Source organism: Bombina bombina, chromosome 8, assembly GCF_027579735.1.
Source record: "Bombina bombina isolate aBomBom1 chromosome 8, aBomBom1.pri, whole genome shotgun sequence".
Taxonomy (NCBI): Eukaryota; Metazoa; Chordata; class Amphibia; order Anura; family Bombinatoridae; genus Bombina; species Bombina bombina.
The window spans coordinates 272,564,879-272,589,103 of NC_069506.1; the positions used below are offsets into that span (position 1 = coordinate 272,564,879).

The 24,225-nt window shown below is 40.8% G+C and overlaps 1 protein-coding gene across 4 annotated transcripts in view; it reads right to left on the reverse strand.

Moving 5' to 3' along the window:
- The window catches only part of MCAM (melanoma cell adhesion molecule), a 159,751-nt gene that overhangs the window by 31,009 nt on the left and 104,517 nt on the right, over positions 1 to 24,225 (reverse strand). For all 4 annotated transcript variants that reach the window (XM_053691370.1, XM_053691369.1, XM_053691368.1 and 1 more), the window contains exons 2-7: positions 18,452 to 18,576; positions 7,548 to 7,755; positions 7,232 to 7,299; positions 6,843 to 6,930; positions 6,465 to 6,644; positions 6,230 to 6,351 (exon numbers count right to left, since the gene is read on the reverse strand). In XM_053691370.1, the coding sequence (XP_053547345.1) occupies positions 6,230 to 6,351; positions 6,465 to 6,644; positions 6,843 to 6,930; positions 7,232 to 7,299; positions 7,548 to 7,755; positions 18,452 to 18,576 (791 nt within the window). The remainder of the gene's footprint in view (positions 1 to 6,229; positions 6,352 to 6,464; positions 6,645 to 6,842; positions 6,931 to 7,231; positions 7,300 to 7,547; positions 7,756 to 18,451; positions 18,577 to 24,225) is intronic.

Here is a 24,225-nt window from a genome sequence, read left to right on the forward strand (position 1 = left end):
GGAACTGGCGGCAAGACCCTTCTCCAAACCGTCTTGGAGAAAAGACAGAATCCTGGATACCTTCACCTTGTGCCAAGGATATCCATGCTTCTCACACAAGGACAAGTAAGTCCTCCCCACCTTATGGTAGATGCGACAAGTGACTGGCTTCCTAGCCTGAACCAAAGTATCAATCACACTCTTAGGAAAGCCTCTCTTGGCCAAGACCAGGCGTCAATCACCACGCAGTCAGCCTCAGAGAATTGAGATTTTGATGTTGAAAGGGACCCTGTTCCAGCAGATCCCTGCGACAGGGTAACCTCCATGGCGGAGAGGATGAAATCCCCACCAGATCCACAAACCACGTCCTCCACAGCCATGATTGAGCAATCAGAATGGCTGAAGCTCGCTCCTGTTTGATGCGTGCCACTACACGAGGTAGAAGTGGTAACGGTGGATAAATGTAAGCTAGGCTGAACCCCCAAGGCACCGCTGAGGTATCTATCAGCTCCGCCTGGGGATCCCTGGACCTTGACCCATATTGGGGTAGCTTGCAATTGAGTCTGGATGCCATGAGATCTATCTCCGGTGTTCCCCATCTGAGACAAATCTCCACAAACATTTCAGGGTGAAGAGACCATTCCCCCAGATGGAAGTCCGCTTCCCAGTTGTCCACACCTGAAATGTGAATCACTGAGAGTGAGCAGATGTGGGACTCCGCCCACTCCAAAATCCAAGACACCTCCCTCATTGCTAGGGAGCTCCTCGTACCCCCCTGATGGTTGATGTAAGCTACCGAGGTAATGTTGTCAGTCTGGAATCTGATGAAGCTGAATGACTTAAGAGGGGGCCATGCCTTCAGAGCATTGTAGATTGCTCGGAGTTCCAGAATATTTATCGGGAGGAGAGACTCCTCCCGGGACCATTTTCCTTGTACCATCCTGGCAACCCAAACAGCTCCCCATCCTACCAGACTTGCATCTTTGGTCAAAATTTCCCAGGATGGTCTCAAGAACGATGTCCCCAAAGGACAGTTGCTCTGGACGGATCCACCAAGAGAGGGAGTTCTGAGTCTGAGCATCCATGGATATCTGCTTTGATAGATCTGAATGATCGCCATTCCACTGTCTCAACATGCACAATTGAAGATGTCTGAGATGGAACCTGGCGAATGGGATGACATCTATGCTGGAAACCATGAGCCTGATCACCTCCATACACTGAGCCACCGAGGGACTTGAGAAGGACTGAAGGGCAAGACAAGCAGATGCAATCTTCCTGAGTCGATGATCTGTGAGAAATATTTTCCTGGACATAGAGTCTATTATTGTGCCCAGGAACTCCAGCCTGTTGCTGGGAACCAGGGAACTCTTTCCTGAGTTGATCTTCCAACCGTGATATTGGAGCAAAAGAAGAAGAGCCCTTGAATGATTCTCTGCGAGACTGAGTGACGGCATCTGGACTAGGATGCCATCCAGATAGGGCGCCACAGCAATGCCTCTGGATCTGGCCACTGCAAGTAGTGCCCCTAGAACCTTCGTGAAGATTCTCGGGGCCGTCGCCAGACCAAAGGGAAGGGCCACAAACTGGAAGTGTTGGTCCAGAAAAGCAAATCTTAGGAACTTGAAGTGGTCCCTGTGAATTGGTACATGAAGGTAAGCGTCCTTCAAGTCTATAGTCATCATGAATTGTCCCTCTTGAACTAGGGGCAGAATAGATCTGATTGTTTCCATTTTGAACAATGGAACAGCCAGAAACCTGTTTAAACACTTTAAGTCCAGAATCGGGCGGAATGTGCCCTCCTTCTTTGGAACCACAAAAAGATTTGAATAGTACCCTAGACCCCTTTCTGTTTGGGGTACTGGTACGATCACCCCGAGAGAGTAAAGATCCCTCACGCACTCTAGAAAGGCCTCTCTCTTTTCTAATCTTGAAGACAGGTTTGACAGGAGGAATCTGCCCCTGGGCGGATGGGAACTGAATCCTATCCTGTAACCCTGGGCGACAACTTCCAGAACCCAAGGGTCCTGAACATCCTGGAACCAGGCTTCTGAGAAGAGAGATAATCTGCCCCCTACTTGGTCTGGAGACCGGTTGGGGGACGCCCCTTCGTGCCGATTTTGTCTCCGCCGGCTTCTTGCTCTGCTTGGACTTGTTCCAAGATTGAGCCGGCTTCCAAATTCCCTTGGACTGGTCCGCTTTTGTGGCAGGCTGCTGGCGCTGGGCCTTGTCCACACGAAAGGGATGAAAAGTAGATCCTTTAGGCTTAGCCTTTTTGTCCTGCGGAAGGAAAGCTCCCTTGCCTCCCGTAACTGTGGATATGATCGAAACCAATCCTGGACCAAACAGAATCTTTCCTTGGTCAAAATTTCCCAGGATGGTCTCAAGAACGATGTCCCCAAAGGACAGTTGCTCTGGACGGATCCACCAAGAGAGGGAGTTCTGAGTCTGAGCATCCATGGATATCTGCTTTGATAGATCTGAATGATCGCCATTCCACTGTCTCAACATGCACAATTGAAGATGTCTGAGATGGAACCTGGCGAATGGGATGACATCTATGCTGGAAACCATGAGCCTGATCACCTCCATACACTGAGCCACCGAGGGACTTGAGAAGGACTGAAGGGCAAGACAAGCAGATGCAATCTTCCTGAGTCGATGATCTGTGAGAAATATTTTCCTGGACATAGAGTCTATTATTGTGCCCAGGAACTCCAGCCTGTTGCTGGGAACCAGGGAACTCTTTCCTGAGTTGATCTTCCAACCGTGATATTGGAGCAAAAGAAGAAGAGCCCTTGAATGATTCTCTGCGAGACTGAGTGACGGCATCTGGACTAGGATGCCATCCAGATAGGGCGCCACAGCAATGCCTCTGGATCTGGCCACTGCAAGTAGTGCCCCTAGAACCTTCGTGAAGATTCTCGGGGCCGTCGCCAGACCAAAGGGAAGGGCCACAAACTGGAAGTGTTGGTCCAGAAAAGCAAATCTTAGGAACTTGAAGTGGTCCCTGTGAATTGGTACATGAAGGTAAGCGTCCTTCAAGTCTATAGTCATCATGAATTGTCCCTCTTGAACTAGGGGCAGAATAGATCTGATCGTTTCCATTTTGAACAATGGAACAGCCAGAAACCTGTTTAAACACTTTAAGTCTAGAATCGGGCGGAATGTGCCCTCCTTCTTTGGAACCACAAAAAGATTTGAATAGTACCCTAGACCCCTTTCTGTTTGGGGTACTGGTACGATCACCCCGAGAGAGTAGAGATCCCTCACGCACTCTAGAAAGGCCTCTCTCTTTTCTAATCTTGAAGACAGGTTTGACAGGAGGAATCTGCCCCTGGGCGGATGGGAACTGAATCCTATCCTGTAACCCTGGGCGACAACTTCCAGAACCCAAGGGTCCTGAACATCCTGGAACCAGGCTTCTGAGAAGAGAGATAATCTGCCCCCTACTTGGTCTGGAGACCGGTCGGGGGACGCCCCTTCGTGCCGATTTTGTCTCCGCCGGCTTCTTGCTCTGCTTGGACTTGTTCCAAGATTGAGCCGGCTTCCAAATTCCCTTGGACTGGTCCGCTTTTGTGGCAGGCTGCTGGCGCTGGGCCTTGTCCACACGAAAGGGATGAAAAGTAGATCCTTTAGGCTTAGCCTTTTTGTCCTGCGGAAGGAAAGCTCCCTTGCCTCCCGTAACTGTGGATATGATCGAAACCAATCCTGGACCAAACAGAATCTTTCCTTGAAAAGGCAGGGACAACAGCCTCGACTTAGAGGTCATGTCCACAGACCAAGACTTTAGCCACAGAGCCCTGCGAGCTAAAACGGAAAAACCTGACACCTTAGCATTCAGGCAAATAATCTGCATATTGGCATCACAGATGAAAGAATTGGCGACCTTCAGCGCCTTAATCTTATCCTGTATCTCGTCGATGGAAGTCTCCCCCTCAACCATTTCACACAGGGATTCACACCAATATGTTGCAGCTCCGGAAACCGTGGCTGCGGCTGCTGCCGGCTGAAAAACAAACCCTGTGTGCTGAAACATCTTCCTTAACACGTTTTCCAACTTTTTATCCATGGGCTCTTTAAACGACGAACTATCCTCGAGGGGAATAGTTGTCCACTTTGCGAGCGTGGAGAGAGCACCAACCACCTTAGGGACAGTACCCCACAGCTCAAGCTGAGAGTCCGGAATGGGGAACAGTTTTTTTAAAGGAAGAAGGGGAAAAGGAAGAACCTAATCACTCCTATTCATTCTTAATAATATTAGCCATATTAACAGGAACTGGGAAGGTCTGAGGCACCACTCTGTCCTCGTATACCTTATCAAGCTTAGGAATCACGGGTTCATCTGGAAGCTTCGGTTCTAGAACCTCCAGAGTAGCAAGCACTTGCTTCAGCAAAAAGTGCAAATTCTCTATCCTAAACCTAAAGTCAGGCTCCTCCGCAGCCGGAGGTTTAGATGACACGGACTCCAACCCAGAAGGGGCCTCCTCCGAAAAGTCGGAGTGGGCCTCATCATCGTATAATGCCTCTGATATTTCCATAGGCATAGACAACCCCTGGGCCGCTAAGATACACCCTATGCTTGCGCTTAGCAGAACGTGGTAAGGCATGGATCACTTTCAATACCGCCGTTTGCAGTTGATCCGCAAACTCTGATGGCTAACGAATCTCTATTTTCTTCTGTTTAGCACACAAGCATGAAGCTATTGCATCACATTTGCATAATACAATGAGTGAAGCAGACATAGTCATAGTGTGAAGACCTTGACAGACCCCAATGAGTTTACTTGACCATTGATTCTAGCATCCTAGGATACGCAGCAACATTGCAGAATTGTTCAAGGTAAATGGAAACCGGACAAAATTATATTATCAATAAATGAACTAAAGCTCAAGCTGACTGTTGTAGTGGATGGAGACTTTGGGGTGTTATTTCATTCTTGGACCCAGGCATCACAATGTTTTGAAATCTCTGATGGTGTAAACAAAACACAGAAGGGCGCCTCCTAGTGTGATATAGTACAAGCAATATACATATATGCAATGACAATGGACAGGTACTCACAAGTGTGGCAGCACTCACTCGTGCTTAGTGGCACCTACTGGGATCTCTCAGTGTCCCAGCTCACTGTTCTTAGGCTCTCACACACCTCCGTCAGGGGCGTAGTCTCCAACCACGAAAGAACTGGCTCTCAGTCAAGTGAAATGTATAAAATCACTTTTAATTAAAACAAGGTAAAAACACAGTGTACAAGAAGTTTCCACTATGTATTTAAAATCATGCAACTAGTTTCTCAGCTAACACGCTGTTTCATCGGGCATCTACAACCTGTCTGAGAGCTCTAGACTATAAACTGAACATAACCAATGAAAACACAGTTGTATTGTGACACCCCTAAACGCAGCTGTTGCCAACCTTAATTAATTATCTACTTAACCCTTCATACCTCATACATATTTATTTTAAAGAGATAATCATACTAGATTCCTTAAAACACTCAGTACAATCATCAGATAAACCATTCCCCAATGTGTGTAGCAGATTAGCCTTTAGTATGTAAGGTAAATTTCATGTTGCGATATAGTAATTGATGAAACAGCGTGTTAGCTGAGCAACTAGTTGCATGATTTTACATACATAGTGGAAACTTCTTGTACACTGTGTTTTTACCTTGTTTTAATTAAAAGTGATTTTATACATTTCACTTGACTGAGAGCCAGTTCTTTCGTGGTTGGAGACTACGCCCCTGACGGAGGTGTGTGAGAGCTTAAGAACAGTGAGCTGGGACACTGAGAGATCCCAGTAGGTGCCACTAAGCACGAGTGAGTGCTGCCACACTTGTGAGTACCTGTCCATTGTCATTGCATATATGTATATTGCTTGTACTATATCACACTAGGAGGCGCCCTTATGTGTTTTGTTTACACCATCACAGATTTCTTTTGACCTTTTTCTGGGAAGGAGCAGCATTTATCCGAGGACAAAGATATCAACAAAGGGGAAATCTCATCAACAGAGACTGATCACTGTATGGACTGATAAGTTATAGCATTACATATGCAATAATTATCTACATCATTTAGACTATTGGATTGTTTTGTACAGTATCATTTTAACTACTTTAGTCTATTTTTGCGCCCCCTTGAGTGGTGGTGACGAGGAATTGTCATCAGGTTGGTCTTGAGCACAATGTTTTGAGTTGCCACTGCCTAATGTTACCCTCTTTCCTCCTTCCTGCTCTCTCCTCACCTTGTTGAATGTTATCTCTGGTTGAGGGTTACCATCACCCTGGCATCTCAGCTCCACAGTGTCTCCTTCTTTCACTGGACCAGTAGGCGTTTTCTTAAACAGAATTAACTTCTTGTTGACATCTGTGGATATAAAATATAAAAAGCTGTAATGTCCCATAAAAAAACACCCTGAAATGCACTAATATCCCATCTATGAACCCATCTGCAATACAGACCACAGTATCAGTGCGTACATTGTGTTGTGAAGTTTGCTTTCTCAGACTCCATCATATGGATGTTTTCTAAAAGCTGGTAGGAGACCTCACAGTGAAAGAAAGCGTCACTGTCAGACTGTTGAACTGGCATTGAGAGACTGCTGCTAACTGAGACGAGACCACTGGACTCCTTAATCATCTGAGATCTGACAATCACATCTAAGAAAGCAATAAGAGATGGGAAAAAGGGATAAAGTTAGACAGAGAGGAAAAGGAAAGGAAGACGAAAGTGAAAGGGGCAAAAAGAGAAGAGGAAAGGGAAGGAGAACAAAACAAATAAGTTAAGCTTAACAGCAATAAAGCATTTGGGAGAGAGGAAGAAGGATATATAGAGGGTGAGTGAAGGTTGCTACATACTGTTTTCTCCATTTCTCAAAGGAGTATTATTCTTGTACCAGGTGATGGTGGGACTTGGGTACCCATTCTTGCTACTACATTCTGCAATCTGCAACAACAGTGACAACAAAATGACTTATAATGTCACCATGTCAGAAAATTAAAGCCATATTTCAATAATTTTCCATCATGTCACAGTATCACTAAGATATTATGTTAAAACTAACAAACAGAGCACATAACAATGTCATCAACATGTCACTAATGCTACTATCATGGCACCATTAGCACATCACAGTAAAAACACCATGTCCTAGTGTCAAAATTATTTTTTATTGTGTCACCAGCGTATCATGTCACGTAGTAAGCAAAACATGTTATAACAGGGTCTCCCAGTGTGACATTGTTACCTCAGTAGTGTCATTGGTCACCAATATCGAGTCTTGTTTCAATTTAATCTCTGGGTGCTCCGGAGCCTCTAGATAAAGCAATGGGAAGAATGAAACCTGCAGCCTCTTAGTGATATACAGCCAAAAATATCCCATGGGTTTGCACAGATACTAATCATATACACAGATACTAATAATATACACAAATACTACTTATATACATTTAAACACACAACTGATTTTCAGACCATACTTGTCATGCACATACATCATACACAGACCACTGATATATGCCCATACAGAGACCCTCCCCCATTTAGTTATACGTAATACTCACTGTAGACAAGTAGCTTTACAGAATACTCCAAGGATACCCCGCTAGATGTTTCCATCTCACATATGAACACAGCCTCATCTTGCACACTTGTCTTGCTGATCACCAGAACAAAATTGTGTACCACACTCACTCGCTTCTTCAACTCTGAGACCTCGAAAGAGTCACCTTCTGGGCCGCTAGGATAAATTATGTGACGTCCATTTTTTACCTGATGAGAGTAAAACAGATCATTTAAAACCAGAGGTGTCAAATCATTTTCAGTTTAGAGACAACATAGGATTATTTTTTTTTTCACTTAAAAGCTTTTGTGCAACATTTAGTAAAAAAATATCAGGAAAACCAAAAATGCATAAAACTATACAGGGGGTGCAGAATTATTAGGCAAATGAGTATTTTGACCACATCATCCTCTTTATGCATGTTGTCTTACTCCAAGCTGTATAGGCTCGAAAGCCTACTACCAATTAAGCATATTAGGTGATGTGCATCTCTGTAATGAGAAGGGGTGTGGTCTAATGACATCAACACCCTATATCAGGTGTGCATAATTATTAGGCAACTTCCTTTCCTTTGGCAAAATGGGTCAAAAGAAGGACTTGACAGGCTCAGAAAAGTCAAAAATAGTGAGATATCTTGCAGAGGGATGCAGCACTCTTAAAATTGCAAAGCTTCTGATCATCGAACAATCAAGCGTTTCATTCAAAATAGTCAACAGGGTCGCAAGAAGCGTGTGGAAAAACCAAGGCGCAAAATAACTGCCCATGAACTGAGAAAATATTTTAGAGCTGCAACATCACTGAAGTGCCCAAAAGCACAAGGTGTGCAATACTCAGAGACATGGCCAAGGTAAGAAAGGCTGAAAGACGACCACCACTGAACAAGACACACAAGCTGAAACGTCAAGACTGGGCCAAGAAATATCTCAAGACTGATTTTTCTAAGGTTTTATGGACTGATGAAATGAGAGTGAGTCTTGATGGGCCAGATGGATGGGCCGTGGCTGGATTGGTAAAGGGCAGAAAGCTCCAGTCCGACTCAGACGCCAGCAAGGTGGAGGTGGAGTACTGGTTTGGGCTGGTATCATCAAAGATGAGCTTATGGGGCCTTTTCGGGTTGAGGATGGAGTCAAGCTCAACTCCCAGTCCTATTGCCAGTTTCTGGAAGACACCTTCTTCAAGCAGTGGTACAGGAAGAAGTCTGCATCCTTCAAGAAAAACATGATTTTCATGCAGGACAATGCTCCATCACACGCGTCCAAGTACTCCACAGCGTGGCTGGCAAGAAAGGGTATAAAAGAAGAAAATCTAATGACATGGCTTCCTTGTTCACCTGATCTGAACCCCATTGAGAACCTGTGGTCCATCATCAAATGTGAGATTTACAAGGAGGGAAAACAGTACACCTCTCTGAACAGTGTCTGGGAGGCTGTGGTTGCTGCTGCACGCAATGTTGATGGTGAACAGATCAAAACACTGACAGAATCCATGGATGGCAGGCTTTTGAGTGTCCTTGCAAAGAAAGGTGGCTATGTTGGTCACTGATTTGTTTATGTTTTGTTTTTGAATGTCAGAAATGTATATTTGTGAATGTTGAGTTGTTATATTGGTTTCACTGGTAAAAATAAATAATTGAAATGGGTATATATTTGTTTTTTGTTAAGTTGCCTAATAATTATGCACAGTAATAGTTACCTGCACACACAGATATCCCCCTAAAATAGCTAAAACTAAAAACAAACTAAAAACTACTTCCAAAAATATTCAGCTTTGATATTAATGATTTTTTTGGGTTCATTGAGAACTTGGTTGTTGTTCAATAATAAAATTAATCCTCAAAAATACAACTTGCCTAATAATTCTGCACTCCCTGTATGAATAACTTCAAGATTTCTTTAGAATAAATGACAAGAAACATAAGTTTAACTTTTAAAGGAGCATGAAAATAAAAATTAAACTTTCATGATTAAAGGGACAGTCTACTCCAGAATTGTTATTGTTTAAAAAGATAGATAATCCCTTTATTACCCATTCCCCAGTTTTACATAACCAACACAGTTATATTAATATATGTTTTACCTCTGTGATTACCTTGTATCTAAGCCTCTGCAGACTGCCCCCTTATTTCAGATCTTTTTACAGACATGCATTTTAGCCTATCAGTGCTGACTCCTAGGTAAGTCCATGGGCGTGAGCACAATGTTGTGTTTAAGGAACACATGAACTAACACCCTCTAGCTGTGAAAAACTGTCAAAATGCACTGAGATTAGAGGTGGCCTTAAAGAGCTTAGCAATAAGCATATGAGACTACCTAGGTTTAGCTTTCAGCTAAGAATATCAAAAGAACAAAGCAAACTTGATGATAAAAATAAATTGTAAAGTTGTTTGAAATGGCATGCCTTATCTGAATAATGAAAGATTAATTTTGGCTAGACTGTCCCTTTAAGATAGTCTATACTATTTTAAGAGACTTTTAAATTTACTTCTCCTATCAAATCTATTTTGTTCTCTTGGTATTCTTTGTTGAAAAGCATACCTATGTAGACTCAGCAACAGCAGTGCACTACAGGGATCTAGCTGATGACTGGTAGCTGCACACATGCCTCTTGTCATTGACTCACCAGGGGCCTGGTAATCAAAAACAGAAATCACCAAAAATGGAAGGCTTTTATTAAGTCTTATATTGCAGTAGGTGTCTCATTTACATCAAGAACCCGGCACAGATAGATAAATAGCTCATGGAACCATACAGTACTGTTGGAATTGCTTAGACCATCTTGCCAGAGCAGGAAGCTTTAGATCATCAGAACCCAGATGTGTTTGGTTCCATTTGGATTTCAACTTTTTGTAGGAGTTAAACAAACATATAGTTACTAGTCCTAAAGTCCATGCACACGGGCCATTTTTTGTAGTACAACGGTCCCACCCCATGCTCTCTCTATTCCCCCTTGCTTTTGCTCTCTCTCCTCCCCTCTTTTGCCCTCTCTGTCTCCCCTCTCTTTTGTGCTCTCTTTCCCCCCTCTCTTTTGCTCTCCCTCCCCCTTTCTTTTGCTCTCTCTCTTTCCCCCCTTTCTTTTGCTCTCTCTCTCTCTCTCCCCTCACTTTTGCTCTCTCCCCCTCTTTTTTGCTCTCTCCCCCTCTCTTTTGCTCTCTCTCCCCCCTCTTTTGCTTTCTCTCTCCACCTCTTTTGTGCTCTCTTTCTCCCTCTTTTGCTCTCTATCTCCTCTCTTTTTTGCTCTCTCCCCTCTCTTTTTTGCTCTCTCTCCCTCTCTCTTTTGCTCTCTCTCCCTCTCTCTTTTGCTCTATCTCCACCCTCTTTTGTTCTCCCCTCTCTCCTTTGCTCTCTCTCCCTCTCTCCTTTGCTCTCTCTCCCCCTTCTCCTTTGCTCTCTCTCCCCCCCTCTACTTTGCTCTCCCCCCCCCTCTACTTTGCTCTCTCTCCCCCCTCTACTTTGCTCTCTCTACCCCTCTCCTTTGCTCTCTCTCCCCCCTCTCCTTTGCTCTCTCTCTCCCCCTCTCGTTTGCTCTCTCTCCCCCCTCTCCTTTGCTCTCTCTCCCCCCTCTCCTTTGCTCTCTCCCCCCCTCTCTTTTGCTCTCTCTCCCCCCTTTCTTTTGCTCTTTCTCTTCCCCCTCTCTTTTGCTCTCTCTCCCCCCTCTCTTTTGCTCTCTCTCCCACTCTCATTTGCTCTTTCTCCTCTTTCTTTTGCTTTCTCTCCCCTCTCTTTCTCTCTCCCCCCTCTCTTTAACTCTCTCTCCCCCTCTCTTTAACTCTCTCTCCCCCTCTCTTTCTCTCTCCCCCTCTCTTTAGCTCTTTCTCCCCCTCTCTTTTTCTCTCTCCCCCCTCTCTTTTGCTTTCTCTCCCCTCTCTTTTGCTCTCCCTCCCCTCTCTTTAACTCTCTCTCTCCCCTCTCTTTAACTGTCTCCCCCCTCTCTTTAACTTTCTCTCCCCCATCTCTTTTGCTCTCTTTCTCTCTCCCCCTCTCTTTAACTCTCTCTCCCCCCCTCTCTTTTGCTCTCTTTCTCTCTCCCCCCTCTCTTTAGCTCTCTCTCCCCCTCTCTTAGCTCTCTCCCCCCTCTATTTTGCCCCCTCTCTTTTGCCCTCTCTTCCCCCTCTTTTTTGCCTCCTCTTCCCCCTCTCTTTTGAACCCTTCGGATGAATTCTCTATGGTGCCTATTCAAAATCAAGTGAAACAGACGATTTGCATCAAAACTCATCTCAAAATCAGGAGGAAGTATTAAAATTCAAAAGGTCTGGCATATGTATGCAGCTATTCTTCTGATGCATAAAGTGTTGCATGAAAATGTATGCAACTGCAATATTTAATGATTGTAAGCAATGGAAGAAACAGAGCCACCAATAAACAGCAAAACCAGCAAGCTTCTTCAAAGAAAAGCACTCCTTTATTCTGTCACATACAGGATAAAGCACCGAACAATAAAAGTAGATAATTCAGTGTCAGACGTTAGCACAATGCGTCTTACGCGTTTCGACTATCAGACATGATGAGTATATCATTCCTCAACTGTAAATAGTCAGCTAATAAGCATGATTGGTTTGTGATAACAACTCCTCTTTTGTGACATGATAGGAAGAAACAGTTAACATTAACATTAATTTCAGTATTAAAGATCATAAGTTTGATATAAATTGAACTGTATGAACAGTGTGATAATAAGGGTGTGTGTATGTATGTATGTATGTATATATGTAAGTATGTATGTATATATGTATGTATGTATATATATATATAATAAATATATATAAGTAGAAATATGAACCCCCTTTTTAATGATCTAGGGGAGAAGAAAGATATAAATTAAATAATTATTGGGGGATTTATTTCCAAAAATTGATGATGTCACCATTAATGTTCAAGCCATGAGGTTTTCTGGTCCTTAATTTAAACATCCAAAAAAAAAACCTCTCTTTGTAGCAAAAATGCAATTCAATCTTCCCCATAGGGGGGCTGTGAAGCAATTCTATAATCTGCCATTTGAAGAACGAAACATCCTGGTTAAGCACATTGATAAAGTGTCTTGTTAAGTCAGAACAATCACACTCAAAAATAATGTTGTTTTTGTGTTCCCTAATTCTAATAAGGGCCTCTCTGGTGATACAACCTACGTACTGTCGATCACATAGTGAACATTCAATTATGTATACTACAAAAGTAGTCCTACAATTTGTACAATGCGTTAGATCATAAACGCAATGAGTACTTTTTGATAGAAACTGTGTAGTGACTTTACAATGTTGACATGCTATACATTTTGTGAAGTGTCTTTTCATAGCTAGCCAGCTACTATGTTCCTTTACAGTATTCCTAAACATACTGGGAGCTACAATGTCACACCCTCTTCTAGGAACATAATTACACCCCCCTAGAAAAATAATCTCTAAGCCTATCTTCAGCTGTCAGTATAGGTAAATGTTTATTAACACTATTGCAAATGTCCTTAAACTAAGGACTGTATGTGGTAACTAAAACTGGCTTAGGGTTAATAAACCTCTTATTATCATCAGTGTAAGACACAGAGTTTCCTAACATTGACCGTCTATCTATGCTACTAACCCCCAGGAAAGCCCTATTTACTAAATTCATTAAAGGGACATGCCACCCACATTTTTTCTTTAATGATTTAGAAAGAGAATGCAATTTTAAACATCTTTCTAATTTACTTATATTATCTAATTTGTTTTATTCTCTTGATATTCTTTGATGAAAAGCATATCTAGATATGCTCACTAGCTGCTGATTGGTTGCTGCACATAGAAGCATCATGTGATTGGCTCACCATGTGCATTGCTTTTTGTTCAACTAAGGATATTTAAAAAATGAAGCAAAATAAATAATGGAAGTAAATTGTAAAGTTGTTTAAATTTCTATTCTCTATCTGAATCATGAAAGAAAGATTTTGGGTTCAGTGTCCCTTTAAGTACCCGCTGGAATAAAAAAAACACTTCAAAATGTCACTTTCTCTAAGGAAATCCTTTTCCTCCTTACAATTTCGCTTCAATCTCATAAACTGCTCTTTTGCCACCCCAAACCCTGTATGTGTGGGGTAATTACTCCTAGCATGCAAAATCAGATTAAAAGTGATCGGTTTCCGATATGATGATGTCTTAATTTTACCAAGAAACCGAGCCAGACAGCAGAAATTATAATAAATTATTTTATTTTTTGTCTAATTAAAAGTTCATATTTTTAGTCTCTAGGCACAGAGTGTCTTAAGTTACAGCAAAAAATACTGAAAATTAGAAAAAAATGCTTAAAATACAAAAACCTGTGAAAGACACCACCCCCCCTTGCTTTTTTATTTTTTTATTTTCTTTTCAAACTCGCTGTTATTCAAAGTAGATTAAAGCAAACCTGCTTGAAAATGCACGGTGTGTGTTTTTGAATAGAGGCTATAACCGTCATTTATTAACTACCGGAAGGATCTCAAAATGCATATTAAACGCTCGTGCAATGCCGCACCCTGCTCGTACTAGCCCAATGGCGGGCGAGTAGGGTGTTGTCATACACATAGGGCAAATGTACTCAAGGTGATTTAATCTGTTAGCTAATAACTGGCATACTGGTTAGGAAGCTGCGGTCTAATGACTGCTGCTTCCTAACTTTCGGCTTCAGGTTTGTTCATGCGATCAGCCCCCAGAGCTGCATTCGCAGCTGGATAAATGGGTCCTATGTGGTGTGGTGTATTTACCTAATACTTTGTCTTACACTATGTTTTGCACTAATAAAATACACACTGTTTGCATTCATCTCCAGTCTGGGACTTCTACATCATTGTAGCAATAAGTTACCTCAGTGTTTTCATTTGCTTATTATAAACAATGCAAGGTTCAGTTTTTAGACAGCACCAACTGTTTATCTGTACTTGAATAACTTCTACAAACTGGAATATTATTTCTCACTTTAGGACTTGGAGGAATGCATCAGACATCATTTTGATACAAGGGAAACACCAGACTAGAATTTACTACAGTCTTTTACTACACTACACTCTGCCCCATAATAAGGTGACATTTTACACACAGGGACCTGCAATACAGTTTTATATATGACCTGTAGGTGGGGCTAAAGTACAGAACAGAGGATCTGTGACTGTTTAAAAGAGGTATCAAGCTCATTGTATCCCGGGGCCGCTGGCCAAGTGTTCTTACCACATGGGGGCCACTTGAACAGAGTGAGTTCTCTGGAACTGGATATACTAGAAACTGGGAGGGACATTTACCCAAGCAGTAGTGCATGGTAGGAGCTGTAGACTACAATAGACATACACAGTGTATATTTATCTTGTGAGTGCCAAGTAAAGTGATGATTCTGGAACTGAATAAAAATTGACATTTATCCAAGCAGTGCATAATGAGAGTCTACACTGGACAATGCATGAGTACCTATATAGATCATCAGCTTGTTACACCTCTTAGAACCCAAAATAATTGATGGAGCCAAATAAATAATTTACCTAATAAACAAGGGAGGGCTGCATCAAACTACTCTGAGACCACTGACATAAAGTAATTGTAAAGTTTAATGAATAAGTGCCCGGTATCTAAAACTAATCTTAAAAACAGGGTCACTTTCATTCATTAAACTTTTCAATGAAGCTTCATTTTTAAAAAATACTTACCTTTCTTTATGGAAAACAGACCGGAAATCCTCCGCCCGCATCTCCTGCTGTAGTTAGCACAGCGATTAATCCGGCTTCCTCCAATTGTTGTGTGTCCTCTTTGGCATCCAACTCGTAGGGCCACACAATGATTGGAGGAAGCCAGATTCGTCATTGCTGTGCTAACTACAGCATGAGATGCGAGTGGAGGAAACATCAAATTAATAAAAAATATCTTACAAATACCACCTTTAAGGAAAAAAGATGGAAGCTTCAGAGGAGTATTATCCAATGAAATCAACACAACGAAGATCCAATCAGAACCACACAAGTGCTTTAAAAAGTGAGCAACAGCGATTATGGAGTATCTTGATAAAGCCCTCAAGGGGTGAAACGCGTAGATGAACATACTCCTATCTAACAAGTCAAACTTAACTCTGTGATTCACTGGGGACATGAGCACGAAGTTCCCAATCTTTGTTCCTAGGAGTATCCAAGGATACGGTGGAGGCTGGTGAGGAGCGTCCCTAAGAGTGAATATGGAGAACTGGAAAAAGCTCTATAAACCGTTAGCGTGGAAAGCTAAAAACGGAGCAGATAGCGGCTATCAAAAAGAGGTAACCGATTGCACATAAATACCATCAAGTTCGAATCTATGTAAAAATGTCAAAAGCTTACTTTGTTTCCATTTGGATAAACTTTGTATCTATTTTTATTTCACAAGTGCCGATCATGTGAGTCAAGGAGCCTATGGCCTATATTTATCAAGGTCTGGCGGACCTGATCCGACATTGCGGATCAGGTTCACCAGACCTCGCTGAATATGGCGAGCAATAAGCTCGCCGTATTCAGCATTGCACCAGCAGCTCACAAGAGCTGCTGGTGCAACGCCGCCCCCTGCAGACTCGCGGCCAATGGGCCGCCAGCAGGGGGGTGTCAATCAACCCGATCGTACTTGATCGGGTTGATTTCTGGCGATGTCTGTCTGCCTGCTCAGAGCAGGCGGACAGGTTATGGAGCAGCGGTCTTTGTGACCGCTGCTTCATAACTGCTATTTCTGGCGAGCCTGCAGGCTCACCAGAAATACGGGGCATCAAGCTCCATACGGAGCTTGATAAATATGCCCCAATGACTAGACATTTGTGGTCCGATCAGGTGACCATAACTCCTGGGATATGTAAGTCTTTTGAGTTACCAAACGCAAGTAAAGTTTTGGGAAGTATCGAGTACAGTCTATATATTGTTTGTACGGTACCTTACGTGACTTTAACCTAAATAGATAAGGGAGACGTCCCTTCCTATTGGAAATTGGTTTTCGCTATATTTGAAGTTCATATATTTTAGTGTGTTTTTATATTCTGATATATTTTAGATTTTTATAAGCTATATATTAAACCGACTTCTGATTAATCTTTTATGACATATTTTGATTTTGTTAATCACCTAGCTGTTTAGCGCCAGCCTCTTTTATCTTAAACTAGGTCTGTGTGTGTGTATAAATTAGTTGGTGTTTGTGTATAAATGTGTTGGTGTGTGTGTGTATAAATGTGTAGGTGTTTGTGTATAAATGTGTTGGTGTGTGTGTGTATAAATGTGTAGGTGTTTGTGTATAAATGTGTAGGTGTTTGTGTATAAATGTGTTGGTGTGTGTGTGTATAAATGTGTAGGTGTTTGTGTATAAATGTGTTGGTGTGTGTGTGTATAAATGTGTAGATTTGTGTATAAATGTGTTTGTGTGTGTATAAATGTGTAGGTGTTTGTGTATAAATGTGTTGGTGTGTGTGTGTATAAATGTGTTGGTGTGTGTATAAATGTGTAGGTGTGTGTGTGTGTATAAATTAGTTGGTGTTTGTGTATAAATGTGTTGGTGTGTGAGTGTATAAATGTGTAGGTGTTTGTGTATAAATGTGTTGGTGTGTGTTTATAAATGTGTAGGTTTGTGTATATAAATGTGTAGGTGTGTGTATACGTGTGTAGGCTTGTGTGTATAAATGTGTAGGTGTGTGTATACATGTGTAAGCTTGTGTGTTTAAATGTGTAGGTGTGTGTATACGTGTGTAGGTGTGTGTGTGTAGGTGTATGTGTGTTTGTGTATATAAATGTGTAGTGCTGTGTGTCTAAATGTGTAGGTGTGTTTATAAATGTGTAGGTATATGTTTATAAATGTGTAGGTTTGTGTATATAAATGTGTAGGTATATGTGTATAAATGTGTAGGTTTGTGTATATAAATGTGTAGGTGTGTGTATACGTGTGTAGGCTTGTGTGTATAAATGTGTAGGTGTGTGTATACGTGTGTAGGCTTGTGTGTATAAATGTGTACGTGTGTGTGTCTAAATGTGTAGGTGTGTGTATGTGTATAAATGTGTAGGTGTGTGTGTGTGTAGGTGTATGTATGTATGTGTATATAAATGTGTAGTGCTGTGTGTCTAAATGTGTAGGTTTGTGTGTATAAATATGTAGATGTGTGTGTGTGTGTATAAATGTGTAGGTCTATGTGTGTAAAAATGTTTATGTCTATCTGTATCAGTGTGTAGGTGTGTCAACTCGAGCTGGCCTTTATTTCAGCACCTGGGTAGCGCATGCTGATTGGTGGCTAAATGTAGCCACCAATCAACAAGCGCTACCTAGGGTACTAAACCAAAAATGGGCGGGCTCCTTTGCTTACATTCTTGCTTTTTCAAATAAATATACCAAGAGAACGAGGAAAAATTATAATAGGAATAAATTAGAAAGTTGCTTAAAATTGCATGCTCTATCTGAATTATGAAAGAAAATAATTTGGGTTCAATATCCCTTTAAACCTATTTGATACCTGAATAAAGCAAACTACATCTAGTAAGCCAGCTATAGGGATCTTTCCGGTGCTCTTTATCTAACAGGCGTAGTAAACGTTTTGTATCTATGAAAAAACTGTGTAGGAGGCAGAAAGAGGAATTTAGCTGATGTGCTGTAGATTTTGTGTGAAGCTCTGCAAGTGTTGGGTGTAAGGTTCTGCCTCTGTAGGGTATATATATTTTTCTGAGATTAAATTATTATTGGATTTGGTATTCCATATATTATGTGTGTGATACTTTGCAGACATGAGTCTGCATGGGAAATATTCTCTAAGTAATGAGATAAGTATTCTTGTTTTGAGATGTGGTGTTCTGTATTCTATGCATGTATGAGGTGTTATACGCTCCTCAGATGATGTTGTTTGGGTGTTGATTGTACTGCTCAGACCAACATTTTTATAAATATTGCTCTGTGTGTGTGATATTCTGCAGATGTAATGTTCTGCCGGTACTTACATAAAGCCATTTCATAGTCTGGTTGGAATATTCGTCACGTGAGAGTTTACAGGGAATTGTAGCATCATTTCCATATTTCACCTCCACTGTCTGATTTGCGATCAAATCTAACTGTCCTAAGGCTCCTGTAAAAAAAAAAAAAGGTCAAACACTTAAAAATACAGGAAAAAGTCCATATAAACCCCAAACACATATGTCATCATGTAGACAGACCCAAACTTCAAACACTGACCATCAAATACTAAATGTACAACGTACAGGAAAAAGTCCATATAAACCTCAAACACATATGTCATCATGTAGACAGACCCAAACTTCAAACTCTGACCATCAAATACTAAATGTACAACGTACAGGAAAAAGTCCATATAAACCTCAAACACATATGTCATCATGTAGACAGACCCAAACTTCAAACACTGACCATCAAATACTAAATGTACAACGTACAGGAAAAAGTCCATATAAACCTCAAACACATATGTCATCATGTAGACAGACCCAAACTTCAAACACTGACCATCAAATACTAAATGTACAACGTACAGGAAAAAGTCCATATAAACCTCAAACACATATGTCATCATGTAGACAGACCCAAACTTCAAACACTGACCATCAAATACTAAATGTACAACGTACAGGAAAAAGTCCATATAAACCTCAAACACATATGTCATCATGTAGACAGACCCAAACTTCAAACTCTGACCATCAAATACTAAATGTACAACGTACAGGAAAAAGTCCATATAAACCTCAAACACATATGTCATCATGTAGACAGACCCAAACTTCAAACTCTGACCATCAAATACTAAATGTACAACGTCCACCAAGTTCACCAAAACAACATGTAATGTGACCTGAAATCCTCTAACATGCGCCTAGTAGCTCACAAGCCAAGACTACAAATATATACAGGAATTACACGTTTCAGAGTCACTAGTGAAACACCAAATACAGAGAAGGGGATCAGGACATCTCAGCTATTATAGCACCGAGTGTATTTGCCATCTTCATGGGTTATACAATTAGCTTGTTTTAAGGGGTGGATCTCATTATTATAGCATAGTGGAATCAGAGGTTTCTATGTAAGGGTCATATCTCTTAGCTCTTCTTTCTGTTAATGAGAATTAAAGGGACAGTAAAGTCATAATTAGACTTTTATGATTTAGACAGAACATACAATTTTAAACAACTTTCCAATTTACTTCTATTATATAATTTTCTTCATTCTCTTGTTATCCATTGTGGAAAAGGTTTATCTAGAAAAGCTCGGGAACAGCAAAAAAAAACAAGGTTCTAGCTGCTGATTGGTGGCTGCATATATATACCGATTGTCATTGTCTCACCCATGTGTTCAGTTAGAAACTATTAGTGCATTGCTGCTCCTTCAACAAATAATACCAAGAGAATGAAACAAATTGGATAATAGAAGTAAACTGGAAAGTTGTTTAAAAATGTATGTTCTACCTAAATCATGAAAGAAAAAAAATGTGGGTTTCGTGGAGTGAAGTCTAGAGGATGTTACTAGATGTGACACTTATTTTCTGATTTCTTTGGCCTGATTGGTTCCCTTATTTATTCGCAGTTGCTTAAATGTACAGTAAAGTTAACATTCATTTTTCATGATTCAGATTTACTGTGCTTTAAAAAAAAAAAAAAAATCCAACTTCTATTATCAAATTGAATTCATTCTTGTAGGATCCTTTGTTGAAGAGTACACCTTGGTAGGCTCATGGGAGATCAGGAACGTCCATGTGTCTTTAGCATTGTTTGGCAGCAGTGTTTACAACATAGTATAACATTGCTACAAACATTGTTTCAAACACAGCTGCCATATAAGGCTAGCTTACAAGTGGAGCGCAAAATTGCACTTTTGTGAGCAAATGTGCGCTAGTATTATAAATACAGAACAATGCGAATGAGGCCTACCTAGGTTTACTCTGAAACTAAGGATACCAAGAGAAAAGAGTAAATTTAATAACAGAAGGAATTTGTTTTGGTCTATCTCAAACACAAGAGTTTAATTTTGACATTACTGTCTCTTTAATAATGTCTTATTTAGATTAAAATAGAAAAAGGATTATTGCCGTATTGGTCCCACAGAGAATGTTTAGTAGATTGTAATAACTTTTAATGGACCAACAAAATCAAGGATTGTAATTCCGTAAGCCATCACAGGTCTCTTCTTCATCTACAGGTCTTTAAAGTTAATGGAGTACAAAACATTGATTTTTTTTTTATTCAAATATAATTTATAGTAAATATTGGTAACAGATCTGCTTGTATGGCAACGTTTTAAAATTGCATTTACTGAATATTTATATCTTTCAAATGAAATTAATGTTGGATCTGTGGATCTAAAATTCTAACAAAATGTTTTATATATATATATATATATATATATATATATATATATATATATATATATTACATACATATACATATTACTCAATACAACTTCAAGATTTTTATATATTTTGAATATCAAGATGATTACCCAAATATTGAGTGTAGCATTCAAATGTAAAAAAGAAACATTCAATACTTTTTAAATTAATTTTCAATAAAAAAAAAATCTTCGATAAAAAAAACAATCTTAATATTATAATGCAACAGACCACAAAAACACTTAGGCCTAGATTTGGAGTTTGGCGTTAGCCGTGAAAACCAGCGTTAGAGGCTCCTAACGCTGGTTTTAGGCTACCGCCGGTATTTGGAGTCGTGTAGGTAAGGGTCTAACGCTCACTTTTCAGCCGCGACTTTTCCATACCGCAGATCCCCCTACACCATTTGCGTATCCTATCTTTTCAATGGGATCTTTCTAACGCCGGTATTTAGAGTGGTTTCTGAAGTGAGCGTTAGAGCTCTAACGACAAAACTCCAGCCGCCGAAAAAAAGCAGGAGTTAAGAGCTTTCTGGGCTAACGCCGGTTCATAAAGCTCTTAACTACTGTACCCTAAAGTACACTAACACCCATAAACTACCTATGTACCCCTAAACTGAGGTCCCCCCACATCGCCGCAACTCGATAACAAATTTTTAACCCCTAATCTGCCGACCGCCACCTACGTTATCCTTATGTACCCCTAATCTGCTGCCCCTAACACCGCCGACCCCTGTATTATATTTATTAACCCCTAACCTGCCCCCCTCAACGTCGCCGCCAGCTACTTACAATAATTAACCCCTAATCTGCCGACCGCAAAGCGCCGCCACCTACGTTATCCTTATGTACCCCTAATCTGCTGCCCCTAACACCGCCGACCCCTATATTATATTTATTAACCCCTAATCTGCCCCCCTCAACGTCGCCGACACCTGCCTACACTTATTAACCCCTAATCTGCCGAGCGGACCTGAGCGCTACTATAATAAAGTTATTAACCCCTAATCCGCCTCACTAACCCTATCATAAATAGTATTAACCCCTAATCTGCCCTCCCTAACATCGCCGACACCTAACTTCAATTATTAACCCCTAATCTGCCGACCGGAGCTCACCGCTATTCTAATAAATGTATTAACCCCTAAAGCTAAGTCTAACCCTAACACTAACACCCCCCAAAGTTAAATATAATTTAAATCTAACGAAATTAATTAACTCTTATTAAATAAATTATTCCTATTTAAAGCTAAATACTTACCTGTAAAAAAAATCCTAATATAGCTACAATATAAATTATAATTATATTATAGCTATTTTAGGATTAATATTTATTTTACAGGCAACTTTGTAATTATTTTAACTAGGTACAATAGCTATTAAATAGTTAAGAACTATTTAATAGTTACCTAGTTAAAATAATAACAAAATTACCTGTAAAATAAGTCCTAACCTAAGTTATAATTAAACCTAACACTACCCTATCAATAAATTAATTAAATAAAATACCTACAATTACCTACAATAAAACCTAACACTACACTATCAATAAATAAATTAAATACAATTTCTACAAATAACTACAATTACATAAACTAACTAAAGTACAAAAAATAAAAAAGAACTAAGTTACAAAAAATAAAAAAATATTTACAAACATAAGAAAAATATTACAACAATTTTAAACTAATTACACCTACTCTAAGCCCCCTAATAAAATAACAAGGGGGCGGAGCCTACAGCTGTTGCGAGAGGACGTGTTTGTGTTGAGCTCCTGATTTCTGCTGGGCAAATAGGGATTATTCCCTCACGAAACTGCATCAATATCCTAAAGATACCTGCTGAGGTGTCTTGTGAAACCCCAGAGAGATTTGTGAGTGTTTTCATGAATGTGGACCTTTCTATGTTCCTCAGCTCATCTGCTTGGGGACTAGCCACGTGGCGGGGTGACCTGCACTGTGATCTTGTTCCCTCAAGTAGGTAGGGCACGTTTCCCCACTTACGATCGACGATCATTGGCAGTGGACAGTGCTGCACTATAGAAGTGAAAATTGAACAACCACCATTAATTAAGTGGACTAAGCTTAATATCATACGGAGGAAAGCCATGCCCGGGGGAAAAGCCTTACATGACGGAAGTTTTGCCTTGGACAGTGACTGTTTTATTATATGGGAGCAGAGGCTAACACTGGTGTTTGCGGAGCAGCTGCAGCGATTTAAGCGGCAGTTATATCTAGCATTTGAGGTGGTGACCCCGTGCAACAAGCCATTCCTAAACGAGGAACCCCCACTTATAGGAGCCTGTTATGGGTCATGCTTGTCTGAGAGAGGAGCCAGGAGACACGAGACCCCTGAGCACTTTGACATTCCTGTGCCAACTATAACTAAGGATTCTGTTTTTGCCAATCCTCAAATATCAAGAAAAGAGCTTAATGTGCAGATTGTGCAAGAGCCCGCTGAGGCACCTCAGACCTTAACGTCTCACACCGTGAATTGTGCTACGCAACAGGCTCATGCACAGCTTTCCTGGACTTGTCAAGGTAGATGTGCAATGGCTTTGCAGAGAGAATTGTCTTTACCGGCTGCTAGTTTAGAGTTCCACCGGAGCGCCACAGCCAGCGAAATCCAACTTACTGCAAACAAGGACCTTTCACATGGGTCTATGGCTAGAATATACCCACTAGGCGAAAAGTGGGTGTCCCGGTACATATATTTTTTTGCCCACTCAACTTCGGGAAAGGACAGCTTCCTAACATATGATGGTGTGAGAATGGGCATCGGATAAACTAGGAAGGGCCTGCCCGCATGTAAACCCTTATGCTTGTCACATTTTAGCGAGTTTTGTTAGGTACAGTCTACTTGAGATGCCTCCTACGATACCCATTGAGTTGAAATCTGTAGGGGGTTCCCTGTTATACTAATCCAATTTTTACTCTCATTATATTTCTTACTACTTTACATGTTAATATAGGTTTCAGGTTGTTATTTATTGTACTTTATGAAGTGTTTTTGCTAACATATACAAAATATTGTGGCGCACATTATTGCTGTATAACTTATATACAAGGCGACATAAACTGACGAGTGAGCCTCTCCCTATATTATCAATCTGTTTATATAACATATCATCCCACAATGGAGGATAGTCACCGTATGGGGTTATAGATATTATATCAATTACTGCTATTTGAATACCTAGTATTAATATCCACACTATTGCTTAGATGAGAAGTGGACTGCCTCTGTCCCAGCCTTCTGTAAAGATACTACTGATCTATTGTGCGGGATGAACTTTTACTGTTGTACCTTGTCAATTTCCCTCTCACTTTAGCCCCGCAGTTTAACCTGGAATGGGATTAACAATTTACTAACCTTTACGTAC